This window comes from Anser anser, assembly GCF_964211835.1.
Source record: "Anser anser genome assembly, chromosome: Z".
Classification (NCBI taxonomy): domain Eukaryota; kingdom Metazoa; phylum Chordata; class Aves; order Anseriformes; family Anatidae; genus Anser; species Anser anser.
In genome coordinates this window covers 75,655,515-75,670,509 of record NC_139723.1, presented here as the reverse complement: position 1 = coordinate 75,670,509, position 14,995 = coordinate 75,655,515, and the positions used below count along the sequence as shown (strand labels likewise).

The following is a 14,995-nucleotide window of genomic DNA, read 5'->3' as shown; positions in this document are numbered from 1 at the left end:
GAAGAACCTCTTCCTGATGTCCAGCCTAAACTTCCCCTGCCTCAGCTTAACACCGTTCCCGTGGGTCCTGTCACTGGTGATAACAGAGAATAGGTCACCTGCCTCTCCACTCCCTCTCACAAGGAAGTTGTAGACTGCGATGAGGTCTCCCCTCAGCCTCCTCTTCTCCAGGCTGAACAGGCCCAGTGACCTCAGCCGCCCCTCATATGTCTTCCCCTCTAGGCCCTTCACCATCTTCGTCGCCCTCCTCTGGACACTCTCCAACAGTTTAACGTCCTTTTTGTACTGTGGTGCCCAGAACTGCACACAGTACTCGAGGTTGGGCCGCACCAGTGCAGAGTAGAGCGGGACAACCTCTTCCCTCGACCGACTAGTGATGCCGTGCTTGACGCACCCCACGATACGGTTGGCCCTCCTGGCTGCCAGGGCACACTGCTGGCTCATATTCAACTTGCTGTCAACCACAACCCCCAGATCCCTCTCTGCGGGGCTGCTCTCCAGCGTCTCGTCGCCCACTCTGTACGTATAGCCAGGGTTGCCCCGTCCCAGGTGCAGGACCCGGCACTTGCTTTTGTTAAACTTCATGTGGTTGGTGATCGCCCAGCTCTCCAATCTGTCCAGATCTCTCTGCAAGGCCTTTCCACCCTCATCTGAGTCCACAACTCCTCCAAGTTTAGTGTTGTCGGCAAATTTGCTCAGAACACCTTCTAGTCCTACATCCAAATCATTTATAAAAACATTGAAGAGGACTGGCCCTAAAATGGAGCCTTGAGGGACCCCACTAGTGACCATCCGCCAGTCAGATGTGGCCCCATTTACCACAACCCTTTGAGCCCTGCCCGTCAGCCAATTGCTCACCCATCAAGAATGGTCTACAAAAACATTATTATCAACAACATGAAATAAACCCAAAGGATTTGGATTCTGTTGAGTTGTGGAGTAACCTACTTGGTGACGTAAGAATATATTGATTTCCAAGTGTGCAAGGAAGGACCTCATCTTCTGACAAACACCAAAACTTGACCGAAGCCACAGAAACCATCCACTGATCAGACTCTCTGGATCCCATGCTGCAGCAGCAAGACTTCAGGCTCTTGCAGCATGATTTGCAGTGTCTGCATCTGGTTCGAGACCCAGCTGGTTCAGTGGACCACGTTTGGAGGAGACTTTGCAAAGGAGAAATGTGAAAGAAGTAGTGCAACTTTTGATCAAAGTACAGCCCATCTCATTGCTTTGCAGAGCTTGGCACTGCAGAAAACTCTCCAGAAACTGCACTCTCTTTTTGGCAACCAAGCGATTAGGCTCATTTTTAGCAGTCGTATGAGTTCATCTCACAGACATTCCTTTAGCGTGGTTCAGGAGTCCATCCTGTTGCTGACAAAGGCTACTAAGAAGGGAAATTCATTTCAGAGGTAATTTCAAATACAAAAACTTTCTGTCTTGCGATTCTTAACAGATTTATATTGGATTAGTCTAGCACTCTTTGTGACCCAATACAGGCCCCATATAATAGAACTTTAGAATAAAGAAAGCTGTCAAATTCTGTGCAACTGACTGACCTAAACACTGAAAGAGAGCGTACAAGTAATTTAATTCCAGTTAGTCATGACTAGAAGGCAAAGAACCTTTAATGAAGTCTTTTACAAAATTATATAAACAAATTTACAGGACTTTACAAGCTTTTGGGTTGCAGCATAGCAGTGTAGGAATGGGAACATGTACGTAAGGAAACATTTCAGCAGCAGTGTTCTTGAGGATGTGTAATAAATTACTTAAGCACAAACTAGTAACATTGCTAGAACATTTATGAGTAATAAATAAGTACACCCTGGACTCTACCTTAATTTAACAATTCAATTTATCAGTACTGCAGACAAAGGGGTAAACTGATCTCAGGCAAAATTCTAAGAAATTGAGTTAGACTAGGAATTAATCATGTTGATGAAAAACCCAGTGGTTTCACCAAAAAAAAAAAAAAGCCAGCATTTGCCAAAAAGAAACCACTTGCTGCTGTTAAGAAAACAGACTGAAAATGCCATTCTCTTTCCAGACAAATTTGGGTTTACTTTTAAGTCATTGGAAGTTAACTGACTGTCTAACATACAGCTAGTACTCAGATTTTCCCTAGTCTAGTTGTTGGAACAAGACAAAAGACAAAAAACAAAACAAACAAAAATGCTTGGAGAGCACCAAAAGTGAAGCGGTGTTTTACAAGAACACCACTTTTAACACCAATAACTACTGGAGACTAATTCCCCTTTCTGTTCTTTGAGCTGAAGCTTTTTGGGTCAAGGCTAAGAAATGTTGGCAGGGCAATATGAAAGAAGTCTTTGTATTTATTGTTCCACAGTTTAAAAAATAAAAGACAACTATAAAGACTATCAATCTTTACAGCTTTCGTTCATTTTTATTAAAAAAAATATAGCACTTTATATATTCATAAATATAATACAGATACCAGAACATACACCTACGGCTCTGCTTCAGCAATATCTTCATCAGGGCAACAGTAGTATTCCACAAAACAGATCTGTCCATCTTCATTCCTAATCATATACTGCAGTGAAAGAAATCCTCGATTATCTGTTCGAATGGAGACTTTACAAGATAAAGCCAGTGCCTTTGTAGATGGTTTAATCAAAGAAATCTTGTACCTGTAGCGGAGAAAAACACCATTTGAAAAAAATATGTTATGCGGAGTTTAGCTAGAACACTACTCCCAGTTAAAGCCACTAGAATGACTAAAAAACAATTAGCAACATATTAATTTGATCTTTTCCTGGTAACATCATCAGACAGACATTGTTATTGCTTAGCTTTTGATTAGACTCTGACTTTTATCTGACGGCAAGTATTTTTTTTTCACCTGTACTAATGAAATAAATGTCATGGTAGCACAAAAACAGTTGCTTATACTTTCCATCAAGAATGAATGGCCTGCCACAGAGTGCACTGGTTACAGATTTACTCACCTGTTTGTCTGGGTTTGGTTGCAGTGGAATGCTTCCACCAAATCGGAGTCCTTGGGATAGTCCAGATGTGCGCTTCCTGCATTTCCAAAAGTGGATAACCTGGAAGACAAAAGGCACTATCTCAAAACACCTGACAGAAGCTCTACAGAAAATTTGTCAGCAGTCGGCCTGTACATCTCTATGGCTATCTCACAAAACACTATTGTTTGTTCTGCTTTACTTATCTATAAATGCTAAACTGTGTGCACTACAGTCACATTTATCAGGTAGTCCATATATTCATTTCTATGTTAATGAAATTACATACTGTGATTTGCTATATTCATTACAATTCTCCTTGAAATAAAACAATATTCCAAAACAGTTCCCCCTCTTCACCCTGGAAAATTCGCGCCTTTACCCACTGAAAAGCAAAAAGGCGAAGCATGAACATTTGAGTTGAAAGTCTCATTTCCAGTACCTGAAATATGGTTTATCTGGAGACATGGTGATCTGCAGAACTTCACTTGTCATATCTAGTTCAGCAAATGCTTCTCGTAGTCCCTCTGACTGCAGGATAATTTTATTGACAACATTGGTACTGCAGAAATCAAAGTCTAACAAGTCCTCAGGTTCTTGAGTGTTAATTCTGCACACTGTCACTACTCCTCCTTCTTCTAAGAACAGCATCAAGGGATAGCCATAGCCACGATAACACATCTTGAGAGCTGTTGGTGTTCCTGAAAAAGAGAAAGAAATACACATTCTTCAAAAAAAACAATTAGTGTATTTGATAACTTCAGGAAATTCAGATTTTACTGTCCAATGGGGCACAGATCATTTTAATTTAGCATGTTTAGTCCATCCTCCATATGCTAACATTGCATGTTTAGTGTAGCCTCCTATACACCCTTTCAAGTGTTATCTTATGCAGTAAAATGAAATGATGTGTACACGTAAAGCAGTTCACATGCAACTTTTGTCATGTACCAAATGGGTAACACTAGCTGTGATAATAAAGCTGGATATGCTATAAATAGTTCAGCGTTAAAAGCTCTGCCAGCTGTGCCTAAGTTTTTCACCCTTAAGTGAAGTTAGCATTTGTATGATGTTGGTGATCTGGGCTCTGGACTGAAAATAAAAAAGGTGCTCGTGGTGTTTATCAGTCCTGGGGGACAGTATTGGCTTAAGCATTAGAACTCCAGTCAGAGTTCTGATCAAGCAAGTCATCATATGACTTTCTTGTCCAAACAAATTACTTGACATGTCTTCTGATCGAGATTACAAAACCATTTGAGATCTTCAGCCCCAAACCACAGCAAGCATGTGAACTGGGGTTGTTCACTGCACCTCGTGCCACAAAAAGGTTTTCTCCCAAAACAAGTGGCTGTTTTGTCTTACATAGATGCAAGAAACATCTTCACAAGACCCTTCTGTTTCTCAGTTACCCCAAGCGTGTCACACACACATGTATTTTTAATTCCATCTTCCAAGCTGAGTCAGCCTCCTTTACGATATCATTCTGCAGCAGACCCTGACACACACCCATCATCCCCTTTTCATCTCCACATTGACTGCTGTCACTGCATACACTTGCAATAGGTTAGGCAAACGGGATGGACTCTGCTTAGCAGTGAGAGCTGCCATTCTCAGACGGACTTCAGGTGAAGAAGTGAGAAGTTTTGCAAAGACTGAAAAGCTCCCTATGGCTGTGCACAGATTTCACTATGTAATTACATGTGATACACATAAAGGTCAAGGTAAATATGCACCATACCTGGAGTAGAACTGGCACCAAAAATAGTCAAGCAGTCCAGAAGAACAGCCAAATTAATCCGGAATGTCACTGATTCCTCCTGAACAGAAAATTCCTGAAAAATTTCTGCCTATGAGAGAAAAAGTAGAGAGATGAAAAGAGGGAAGCTTTTGTAATTATTTTACATTTTACTCTTTATCTTCTTAAATTGAATGCTTTTGCTTCCAGAGACCAGTGCAATACAAAACAATTGCTAAATGTAACACAATATCCAGTGAAGAAAAATAGGTCTTCATCCTCAAAAACTAGTAATAAATAAATCAGGTCACAGTTTAAACAAAACAGTACAGCATATGCACGGAAACCTGAACACTTGTCTTTTATAGCTTAATACAAGCTACAAATATTAAAGCCTATAGTTGTCTATTTCTCGAGACGGAAACATTCAGGAAACTATGCAATGTAAACACCCCACTTCTCCAGAAACGAGACTTGCTTTTTAGGAGTATGAATAACTATTTCAAATAATAAGCATGTGTAAGTGCTTCTTCACAAGCAGCCCAAATTACCCTGCTTTTTTTTCTTAGATATTCTGTTCTGGTGGCCACCACAAAGCAGCTGATGCCCAATGACTAACAAGAGGTAGTATGGAGTTTACCCAGTACCAAGACTAGTCACGGGCATGTTTCAGCACACGTGGTGAACTCACCTAACCTAATAGCTCAACACTCTCACAGGAACCTACTCACAAATCTAGGCATGGCAATGTCAGAAAGAGCCATGGGCTTAGCAGGTGCCGGCCCATTAAAGGATACAAGCAGGCAGGTATGAATGAACTAGGTGCTGAGTTCAGCCTATCAGTACTGTGTCATCTCAAGACTCTGCAGAGAAGACCAACAAAGTTGGTGAAAGGTCTAGAAAACAAGATGTATGAGGATCACCTGAGGGAACTGGGGCTGTTTAGTCTGGAGGAGGCTGAGGGGAGACCTTGTTGCTCTCTACAACTTCCTGAAAGGAGGCTGCAGCAAGGAGGGTTGTCGGTCTCTCTTCTCAAATTAACAAGTGATTGGACATGAGAAAACAGCCTCAAATTGCACCAAAGGAAATTCAGACTGTATATGAGGAAGAATTTCTTCATGGAGAGGATGGTCAAGCATTGGAACGGGCTGCCCAGGGAACTAGTGGAATTCCCATCCCTGGAGGTATTTAAAAGACGTGTGGTTGTGGCACTAAGAGGCATGGTTTAGGGATGGGATTCAGGTTTAGGGATGGGACACAGCAGGTCTGTTTGATGGTTGGACTTGATGACTTTCAAGGTCTTTTCCAATCTAAACGATTCTGTTACCTATAAAATAGATATATCTATACATATGTGGTCTATCTTATAGACAGCCTATTCAGCGTACCTCCCTCACATCAGCTTCTGCAACTATTTCATAGTTTTGCCAAAGATTCCCCTTCTCCACTGGTAAAATCCTGTACACCTCCATTACGCAGTCTGGGCTTTCCTAAGGTCTCTAACACCACTACCAGCCCGTTTCTCACCCTTTAACGGCGGTCCCACCGTCAGCAGCTCGGCCTTGCCCCCTACCTGGATGAAGGCGTTGGCCTGGATGCATTTGGCATCCTCCACCGTCACTCGCAGCCCGTTGGCCGTGGCGAAGCAGGTGGCGTGGTCCTGGAACTGCACGGCCCTCAGGAGGCTGGACAGGTGGCGGGCATTGTCCAAGCTGGCCGTCAGCACGTACGGCTCGCCGCTGCCGAGCGGCTGCGTGGAGAGCGGCATGCCGAGGCCTGGCAGGGCCCACCGGGATCTATCGGGCTCTGTCGCGATCTATCGCGATGTACTGGGGCGTGGCGACCGCAGGCAGCGGCAGCGGGAGCGGTTCCGGGGCCGGCGGAAGGGCGGGCAGCGGCGCGGCACCTCCTAAGATGGCGGCGGCCAAGAGGAAGGGTGGCGCGGCGGCGGCCGCCCGGCCCAAGAAGCGAGCCAAGGGGAGCCCGGGCGAGCCTGAGGCGGCTGCCGACGCCAAGCCGGGCCCGCAGGAGTACAGCATCCCGGCCCCGGTGTCTCAGGTAGCCGCACGGCGGGGCACACGGCTGGGAGGAGGCGGCTCCACGCTCGCCGGAGCAACGTGGTGCCGGCGACCGAGTGGTGTGGTGTTAGGGGTCGGGGGTTTGGGGAGACGGGGACCCGGCTGATGTGCGAGGGAGAAGGGGCACATTCCTAACTTATTAATCCTTGCACAAACAAAAGCAAGAGTTTTCAATAGTTATGTAATATATGTATAGCATATAACTTCTGTAATTCTGTTATATGCGGAGGGCCTGATGGATATTATGCGTGTATCATGTCGGGATCATCCTGAGAAGGCTTCGAAAACAGCCTTGTAGTTAGCTTAAAAGAAAGCCAAGAAGCACGCGGAAGCCTGAGACCTCGTGGTTGAGTTTTCCTGTGCCCAGGCTGTAGCGCAGCACATTTCCTAGAGGAGGAGGTGCTTCAGATTAATGCTTTCAGACTAAGTATTGCATATGGCTTTGTTAATACTTAACATGCTTTGTAGTAAAAGATCTTAACGTAGGGACTTTGTGAAGCATTACAGATAGCAGTTGTTCATGTCAAAACATGTTTCAGCACTCTTGCAGAGAGGTTTTATGCATGAGTCAAGATAGTAACATATACTCTTACTCTATTTTTCTGTTACTACAGTTGAAACATTTGCTGTGTGGTAGTAGCTTTAAGAAGCTCACTTTTTGTGCTTAATATTTTTTTTTTCCTAGGGCAAATGGAAGAACAAGGAACGGGTGCTTATTTTCTCCTCTCGTGGAATTAATTTCAGAACAAGGCACCTAATGCAAGACTTAAGAACGCTGATGCCTCACTCTAAAGCAGGTAGGGCTAGGCATCATTCCTAGTGCATTTTCAGAGTAGTTTTAAACTAAGCACTTCCAATATCTTGTTCTTTTTAAAATGTTGTATGTAACTGTTCTGATGAAACTGTGGCCTCTTATTCTAAAAAAACAACAAACCCTTTTTGAGCAAACAAATACAGCAAATGTTGTTGTATCATAATACTCTCTGGAAAACAACACCTATAGTTTCTGTGTTGTAAGAATACTTTTTTTGCTTTACCGATTTATTGTAGAACATGGCTGAAAAAACTTGATAGTTATGCATCTTTCATGTACAGCTAGTAAAAAATTATGCAGACTGATAAAAAATTACTCGTGTTAAATCAGTGTACAAGCTTTCTCAGTGTTGTTTTTGTCTTCCAGATACTAAAATGGATCGCAAAGACAAGTTGTTTGTAATTAATGAGGTAATTCAGTATTTAAATAGTGTTTCCTTTTAATTTTCTGTAGAAATTTAACATGCAAGAGAAAAAGGCAGCCAAGCTCAAAGTTTTTTTTACTAGTTAAGGGAGTTGTGTAACTGCAAAAGTGAAAATTTTTGATACTGAAAAGGTGCTAATGATAAAACGGGAAGTTGACTTTTGATTAATAAAACCTTTAAACGCAGGCTTTTTTCCATGGAGATATAAAACAGAATATGCCTTTCTATATAAGTGATGGATGTATTACAATTTATATTTTAAGAAATTAAAGAACAAATATCCGACCAGGCCAAATGGCTTAGTAAGATACTGGTAGTGCTGAAATCAGAACCTAATGTTGCAATTCCTGCTCTAATGTTCATATTCTGGAGAGCATATCAGGTTGCTTGTAGCTGTAGTAAAGTTATTACTTGTGGTAATAAGGATTTGATATTTTTTTTAACAAAACAAGTGCTTGAAACTTTGTATGGGAGTCAGTAAGTGTAATTTGTTAAAATGAGACTGTTGCTTTTGAACTTTTGTGAGGAGGAAAGATGTTGGAAATGGATATGGAAACATAGAAAGTTTTTGAAAATGTCTTCACCGCATTGTAAATAGCTGATTTGATATATCTTGTCTAGGTGTGTGAAATGAAAAACTGCAATAAGTGCATCTTCTTTGAAGCCAAAAAGAAACAAGATCTCTATGTGTGGTAAGTAATTCTATGTTTTTCTCATGTTTCTGTATATAACTGGTGATGCTTCTGTCTGTGGTTTGTTACTGTAATAGCGTGGATACATGAAATAGTGTTGCTTAGTTAAATGTGAAATAATCCTGCGCTTCTGTTGTAGGTAGTGCAAGTTTAAAACACATGGCTGGTTTTCATACTACTTGTGGAAACGTTTTTACAAAACTGTTCAGAAAGCAAGTATGCACAAATATCTTGAAGGAACTTGATACTGCTATAAAAGTGATCGAAATTACTTCAATGCAGAAATAACTTGTTGGAGTGTTCTGTAGAAATCCACTGTATCTTTTTGTCTCCTACTAACATTTTGCTTTTCTCTTTTCCCGCTGCCTTTCTTGTGCAGGCTTTCAAATACACCACAGGGACCATCAGCTAAATTCTTAGTGCAGAACAGTAAGTTGGTTGATGTTATTGTTCTTAGACTTTTACTTTCTTGCCTGCACAGCTTTCTTTAAGTACTAAAACGATCTTTTAAAAAATCACTGTAGTTCACACACTGGCTGAATTGAAGATGACAGGAAACTGCTTGAGAGGCTCACGGCCCCTTTTGTCTTTTGATCCAGTAAGTACAAGTTTTATATTTGATTGTGTTCATTTTCTTTACATGGCTATTGTATTTAATTATGTATATAACATTACTCTTTTCCTTTTTAGACATTTGACAAGGAGCCACACTATGCCCTGCTAAAAGAGTTATTTATTCAGGTCAGTCTTTAGTTTAGAAATTTTCTTTGGCAGCTTATTTAAAATGTTTTTTTCTATGTTAACTTTACAGTTCTGAATTTGCAGAAAATCCTCAAAGGATTAGAGTCATGCTTAGTCATTGGGACTCTTAAGTTTCTTTTATGTAACCTGGGATCAGAATTTAAAAACTTAAAATAAAATAAAGATAAGCTATTTATGTTTGGCCTCTTACCATTATTTAGAAGTACTGTCTTTTGTTACAGATATTCAGTACGCCACAGTATCACCCGAAAAGCCAGCCTTTTGTGGATCATGTTTTCACATTCACCATTACAGACAATAGGATCTGGTTTCGGAATTATCAGGTTAGTGGTCTCTTTTAGCTCTTTCACTGGTGTTTAGTGGAGTAATAACTTCATATCAATTACAATAATTATAATCAAAATATGCCAATGCTCATTGCTTGTACAAAGTAACTTCAAACCTTCTGTATCTCTGGAGATAATTTCAGTTTTGTCCAGTTAAGCTTATGTTCTCTTAGTTGCAGTTCTTTGATGGGTGTTTTGGTAAGAAGTAGTAGTAGGTAGCCAAAGCCATGGCTTCACTTGTCTTTTAACTTTACTTCACACTTCAGCTGAAAGTATGCTGGCACTTACTTTCTAAAGGAAGAATTCATAAATGCGTAGTACTCTTTTAAGTGCTTGCTTGAACGTGTAAGAACTTCTTTGTATACAGAACTTTGCTTGTAGAAGTCTAGCTTATCAAATTCAGTGGCATCATATCTTGGATATAAGTTTTTACATATCACCATGTGTGAAGTGCCTATGAGTTTGTATACATTGACTTAATCTATGAGAAATAAAGAGGGTATTCTTTTACTGCAGATAATAGAAGAAGATGCATCTCTAGTAGAAATTGGGCCTCGTTTTGTCCTGAACCTCATAAAAATCTTCCAGGGTAGCTTTGGAGGACCAACTTTATATGAAAATCCCTATTATCAGTCCCCAAATATGGTAAGCAGCCTTGTCTTTGTTTTCTCTTTAGTAGTTCATTTGAAGATTGCAATCTCTCTATCTCAAGCCGTATATGTCCTGGACCTCTTTGTAGGAAAGAGTGCCCTAACTAATCACAGTTTGAGAACAGAGTAATTGTGCAAATATTGAAAGAATGCACAATTCCTGTCAGTGGAAAGATGACATTACATTGTGGATTTTGGCAAATAAGCAGAGAAATCTGCACCTGTTATTATAATACCTGATGATTTCTTCCATCTTGCTTGTTTGACACCTGTTTTAATTTAAATTCTTATTTTCAATAGCATCGAAGGTTGATAAGGTTGTCAATGGCTGCTAAATTTAGAGAAAAACATCAAGTGAAGGAAGTACAAAAGCTTAAGAAAAAGGAGAGTAAGATGCTTATTGAAGAAGATCCCACTGAAGTGGTCTTTGAAATTCCAGCTGAAGAAAAGCCAGTGGAAATACAGCTTGTGAAACCAGAGTCAAAGGGAATTGTAAAAGATAAGAGGAAGCCACGCAAAATTGAGAGGAAGAGGCAAAAAAAGCTTTTCAGAACTGAAGCATAAGCTTAAAAGTTACAAGTGAAGAAACTAAGCAGACTCAAGTCATCTTTTAGTCTGGTGTGGCTATATTATGTATATTTCTTAGCTATATAGACATAATATTGTAAATACTTGTTTTTTTTACAAGTAAAGCTAACCGGGCTTCAGTTTTAATTAAACGAAATACCAGTTTCTTTATTGGGGTTCGATTTTCACTTTTTTTTGTCTTTTCTGTGAGCTGATTCTGGATTTTGAAAAACATGGCAATGTGGAAGGGGAAATAAGGATCTCCAAATATTTCTGCTTTTGGAAATTAGTCTTACATTCAAATACCTCTGGGAAACAACTTGTAACACATACAAGGAATAAAAGTAACCAGGTTGTCACTGGTGGTTATCATTAATGCGAATTTGAAAGATAGCTTTGCTAGTCCTTTACAGCAGCAGATAATCCTTTGTAAAGTTTTAATTTTACAGGAATTGTCTCACTGGGGAATGAAAAAAAAAAAAACCAAACAACTAAAAAAAGAAAACAAACAAAACCAACAAAACAAACAAAAACGCTTCCTTGCTTCTTTTGCCTATGGTAACTCTTGTATAACATTCTTATGACCTGAAATATACCTGCTGGGGAGAAACAGGCTAACATAAGATTCTAGTCTTTTAGGGAATTTGCAATGAATTTGGCATAAAGGTAAGAGGTAAAAGCTACCTCTGATTGAGTACCAAAACTGTGTGCCTACATTAGCCCGAAATATAACTACCTGTGATTCTTATATTACAGGAACAGTGCTTTAAAGCACAGATTATGCATAAGAATGCACAATTCTGTTACACAATTATAGAGACAATTTTTTTGTACAATTTTTTTGTACAAAAATTGCTGTTCTCTTGGTTCAGTTGTATATACTATTTAGGTTTTGTTTCTCAAAGAGTTAGTCATAGAGATTTTTCCATATAAAAGCTTTAAATATATTTCCAATAGTGCTTAAAAGTTGTTAACCTCACACTGCAGCTTTGAAGCACCTCTTGATTTGGGGTTGTACTTCCCTAAAGCTTTAGGGGAACTGTCAGTGAGCCTGCCTTTTTGCCAGATCTAGTTAAATGAATTGTTGTGTTCATAAGTTAATAGGTGGGGGAAGAGCATAGAACTAGGTTGTCTCTCGCAGAAAGTATAATGTCCAAACAACCACATGAATTCTCACTGTAAGGGCATGAGATTTTCTCTGTAGTGCTTTTGCAAAGGTCTGACTTTGCAAAGGATTTTTGCCTTGACTGACTTAAGCAAATAGTCACAGACCTCTTTGAGGTTATTTTGTCCTTTTATCTGCCTTCTGGTTATGTTTACTAATTCTTCCCTGTCTCCCACTTTTCCCCATTTCCCCAGCTTCTGCATATTTCAAGGTTTTGCTTATGCCATCTAGTCAGTTCCTCTGTTGCAGCCTTGGATAACAGGGCAGGGGCAACTCTGTGTTACCTCTCCATCTTCGAAAGAAAGAGTGGTGAATACAGGCATCTAGTCAGTTTCTGAAATAGGGCATCTAATCCAAAGAAAAAGAGACTTGGGTCAAACTGAGGTCTTTGAAGAGCGCAGATGTCCAAAGCAAAAGTTAACACTGATAACCTGACAGGAGTGGTGTTGGCTGGAAGAAAGTAGTGGAAGTAACTCGGAAGGAGCAGATCACTGCAGGAGCCGGTTTGCTGCTTTGGAGGCCATGTGTGGTTGGGACATATAATGCTGTGTGCACAGAATAACTGAATATCCCAAGTTGGAAGGGACCCATAAGGATCATCAAGTCCAGCTCCTGGTTCTATGAAGCACCCCCCAAAAATCAGACCATGTGTGTCTGTCTGAGATCGTTGTCCAAAGGCTCCGTTGGGCTCGGGGCTGTGACCACTGCCCTGGGGAGCCTGTCCCAGTGCCCGAGCACCCTCTGGGTGCAGAACCTTTCCCTAACCCCCAGCCTGACCCTCCCCTGTCCCAGCTCCATGCCGTTCCCTCGGGTCCTGTCGCTGTCCCCAGAGAGCAGAGCTCAGCGCCTGCCCCTCCGCTCCCCTCGTGAGGGAGCTGCAGGCCGCCATGAGGCCTCCCCTCAGCCTGCTCTGCTCGGGGCTGAACAAACCCAGGGACCTCAGACGCTCACGCACTTTGCCCTGCGGACCCTTCCCCACCCCTGCAGCCCTCCTGTGGGCACCCCAGCACTTCCACGCCCATCTCGCCCTGCACGGCGTGCTGCCCTCGGGGGCCGGGCTGCGGGGCTCCTCCTCCTCCCGGCTCGGGCTGGGGCTCGTGCTCCTTCTGGCTGCGCCGCCGGCTCCGCCTCCTCCTCCTCCTCCACCTCCTCCTGCCGCCGCTCCGCCCGCGCTGCCGGCCGGCCGGCGCTCCCCGCAGCCGTCCCCTTTCCGCCCCGCGTCCCCTCCGCCATGCGGTGCCACTACGAGGTGCTGGGCGTCCGGCGCGACGCCGCCGAGGAGGAGCTGAAGCGGGCGTACCGGCGGCTGGCGCTGCGGTGGCACCCGGGTACGGTACGGACGCCGGCCTCGGGCCCGGCCCGGCCGTAGGCCCCAGCCAGGCGGCCCGGCCTCGGCCTCCCCGGCCGGTGGGCGGTCGTGGGGTGTGCGGTGGGGCGAGAAGGTGCCTTGGGAGAGGAGGGGAGGCCCTGGGAAAGCCTCCGAGGTGCCTCCGGACCCGGGTGGTGGTGCGAGCGCCGTGCTGGTGCCGCCGTGTCTCTGGCACGGCGCATGGGGCCGCATGGGTTGGCGTGGGGAGGGTGGCAACACCGCCGGTAGCACCTGTGGCTCCGTGCTCTCGGCCCGGGTTTCTTCAGCGTTTGTGACGGGTTGCTGCTGTTACGCTTTGAGTTGATTAAAATTTAATAAATTACTTCACAGATAAAAACCTAGAGAACGCCGAGGAAGCGGCAGAACAGTTCAAGTTAATCCAGGCAGCGTATGATGTTCTCAGTGACCCGCAGGAGAGAGCCTGGTAAGTAATATTTATCTGGTAGCAGACTTCAAGATACTTCTGCGTGCGTTTTTTCCCCTTCCTTTTCTCTCTCTTGGCCTGTGCTTTGAATTCACCGCTCATCTGGCTTTGCTGGTGGTGAGAGTGGGGCCTGTGTAACAGCTGGCGTCAGCCTTCATGGTGCTTTGCTCCAGCAAATAAATAGTTGAGAGGCCTGAAGCTTCCTCAGGAGGTGTAGCTACAGACCGACACCTTTCTTGCTGTATTTTCCAAGGCAGTGTAGGACTGGGCACTGAGGAGGTTCCCTGGGGACATGTTGGTGCTGGCATCAGTTTCTTCCTCCTAGGGTGGGAAGCAGTTTGCATGTTAACATAGGTATCCTGCTCACATGGTATCACCCCAGTCTTTCCTACCTATGTTTCTGTAACAGTCCTAATTTGAGATATGCACATCTCTTTTAAGAGGCTGCTAATTTAAATGCTCTGCGTAACGTTTTTCAAACGGGCTGAAGCATATACAAGCTTATGCAGTCAAGAACATGTGCTAAGTTTGTCCTTCTTTAAAGTGCTGTTTTTCACTTTAAATGTGCTAATTTATGGTGTTTTTTGTGTGTGTGTGTGTAATTTTTGGGTGGTTTAGATTTGTCCTCCTCGTTTCTGAAAGCTCACTGAAACAGCTTGCTCTAATGCTAGTGCTAGGTTTCTGTTGGGAAATTGTTACTATAGTTATTGCAGGCAAAGTCGTAGCAGGTAAACTAAAGGTCAAGAGAAGTTTACTGACCCTGGCTTTTTTCTCTCTGAGAAGAGAGAAAAAAGTGCCCTCTTGGCTGCCAGGGCATGCTGCTGGCTCACGTTGAGCCTGCTGTGGACCAGCACCCCCAGGTCACATCCTGCTGAGCTGGTCCCCAGCCACTCGTCTCCCAGGCTGTACCTGTGTCACATTGCTCTGTCCCAGGTGCAGCACTCAGCATTTTCCTTTGTTGAACTTCATGTCTTTGGTGATCATCCAGTATTTTAAGGT

General features: G+C 43.0%; 3 protein-coding genes across 4 annotated transcripts in view; 2 read left to right on the top strand and 1 right to left on the bottom strand.

Annotated features, from left to right (window-relative positions):
• Positions 1-1,611: 1,611 nt before the first annotated feature.
• Positions 1,612-6,493, bottom strand: RAD1 (RAD1 checkpoint DNA exonuclease; the record flags this gene model as incomplete). Its single annotated transcript, XM_083818565.1, has 5 exons — positions 1,612-2,654; positions 2,973-3,071; positions 3,433-3,691; positions 4,729-4,837; positions 6,299-6,493. 5 exons carry the CDS (start codon positions 6,491-6,493, stop codon positions 2,471-2,473), a joined length of 846 nt encoding a protein of 281 aa, XP_083674691.1. The 3' UTR covers positions 1,612-2,470.
• A 56-nt stretch (positions 6,494-6,549) lies between these two features.
• Positions 6,550-11,397, top strand: BRIX1 (biogenesis of ribosomes BRX1; the record flags this gene model as incomplete). The annotated part of the gene is made up of 10 exons (XM_083818562.1): positions 6,550-6,783; positions 7,489-7,600; positions 7,984-8,027; positions 8,663-8,733; positions 9,113-9,162; positions 9,258-9,331; positions 9,424-9,474; positions 9,717-9,818; positions 10,338-10,466; positions 10,772-11,397. 10 exons carry the CDS (start codon positions 6,550-6,552, stop codon positions 11,033-11,035), a joined length of 1,131 nt encoding a protein of 376 aa, XP_083674688.1. The 3' UTR covers positions 11,036-11,397.
• Positions 11,398-12,569: 1,172 nt separating this feature from the next.
• Positions 12,570-14,995, top strand: part of DNAJC21 (DnaJ heat shock protein family (Hsp40) member C21) — a 14,831-nt gene continuing 12,405 nt past the window's right edge. The window contains exons 1-2 of one of the 2 annotated variants that reach the window (XM_083818560.1): positions 12,570-13,531; positions 13,903-13,996. In XM_083818560.1, the coding sequence (XP_083674686.1) occupies positions 12,850-13,531; positions 13,903-13,996 (776 nt within the window). In that variant the 5' untranslated portion in view covers positions 12,570-12,849. The remainder of the gene's footprint in view (positions 13,532-13,902; positions 13,997-14,995) is intronic. The other variant, XM_083818559.1, reaches the window with a different exon arrangement.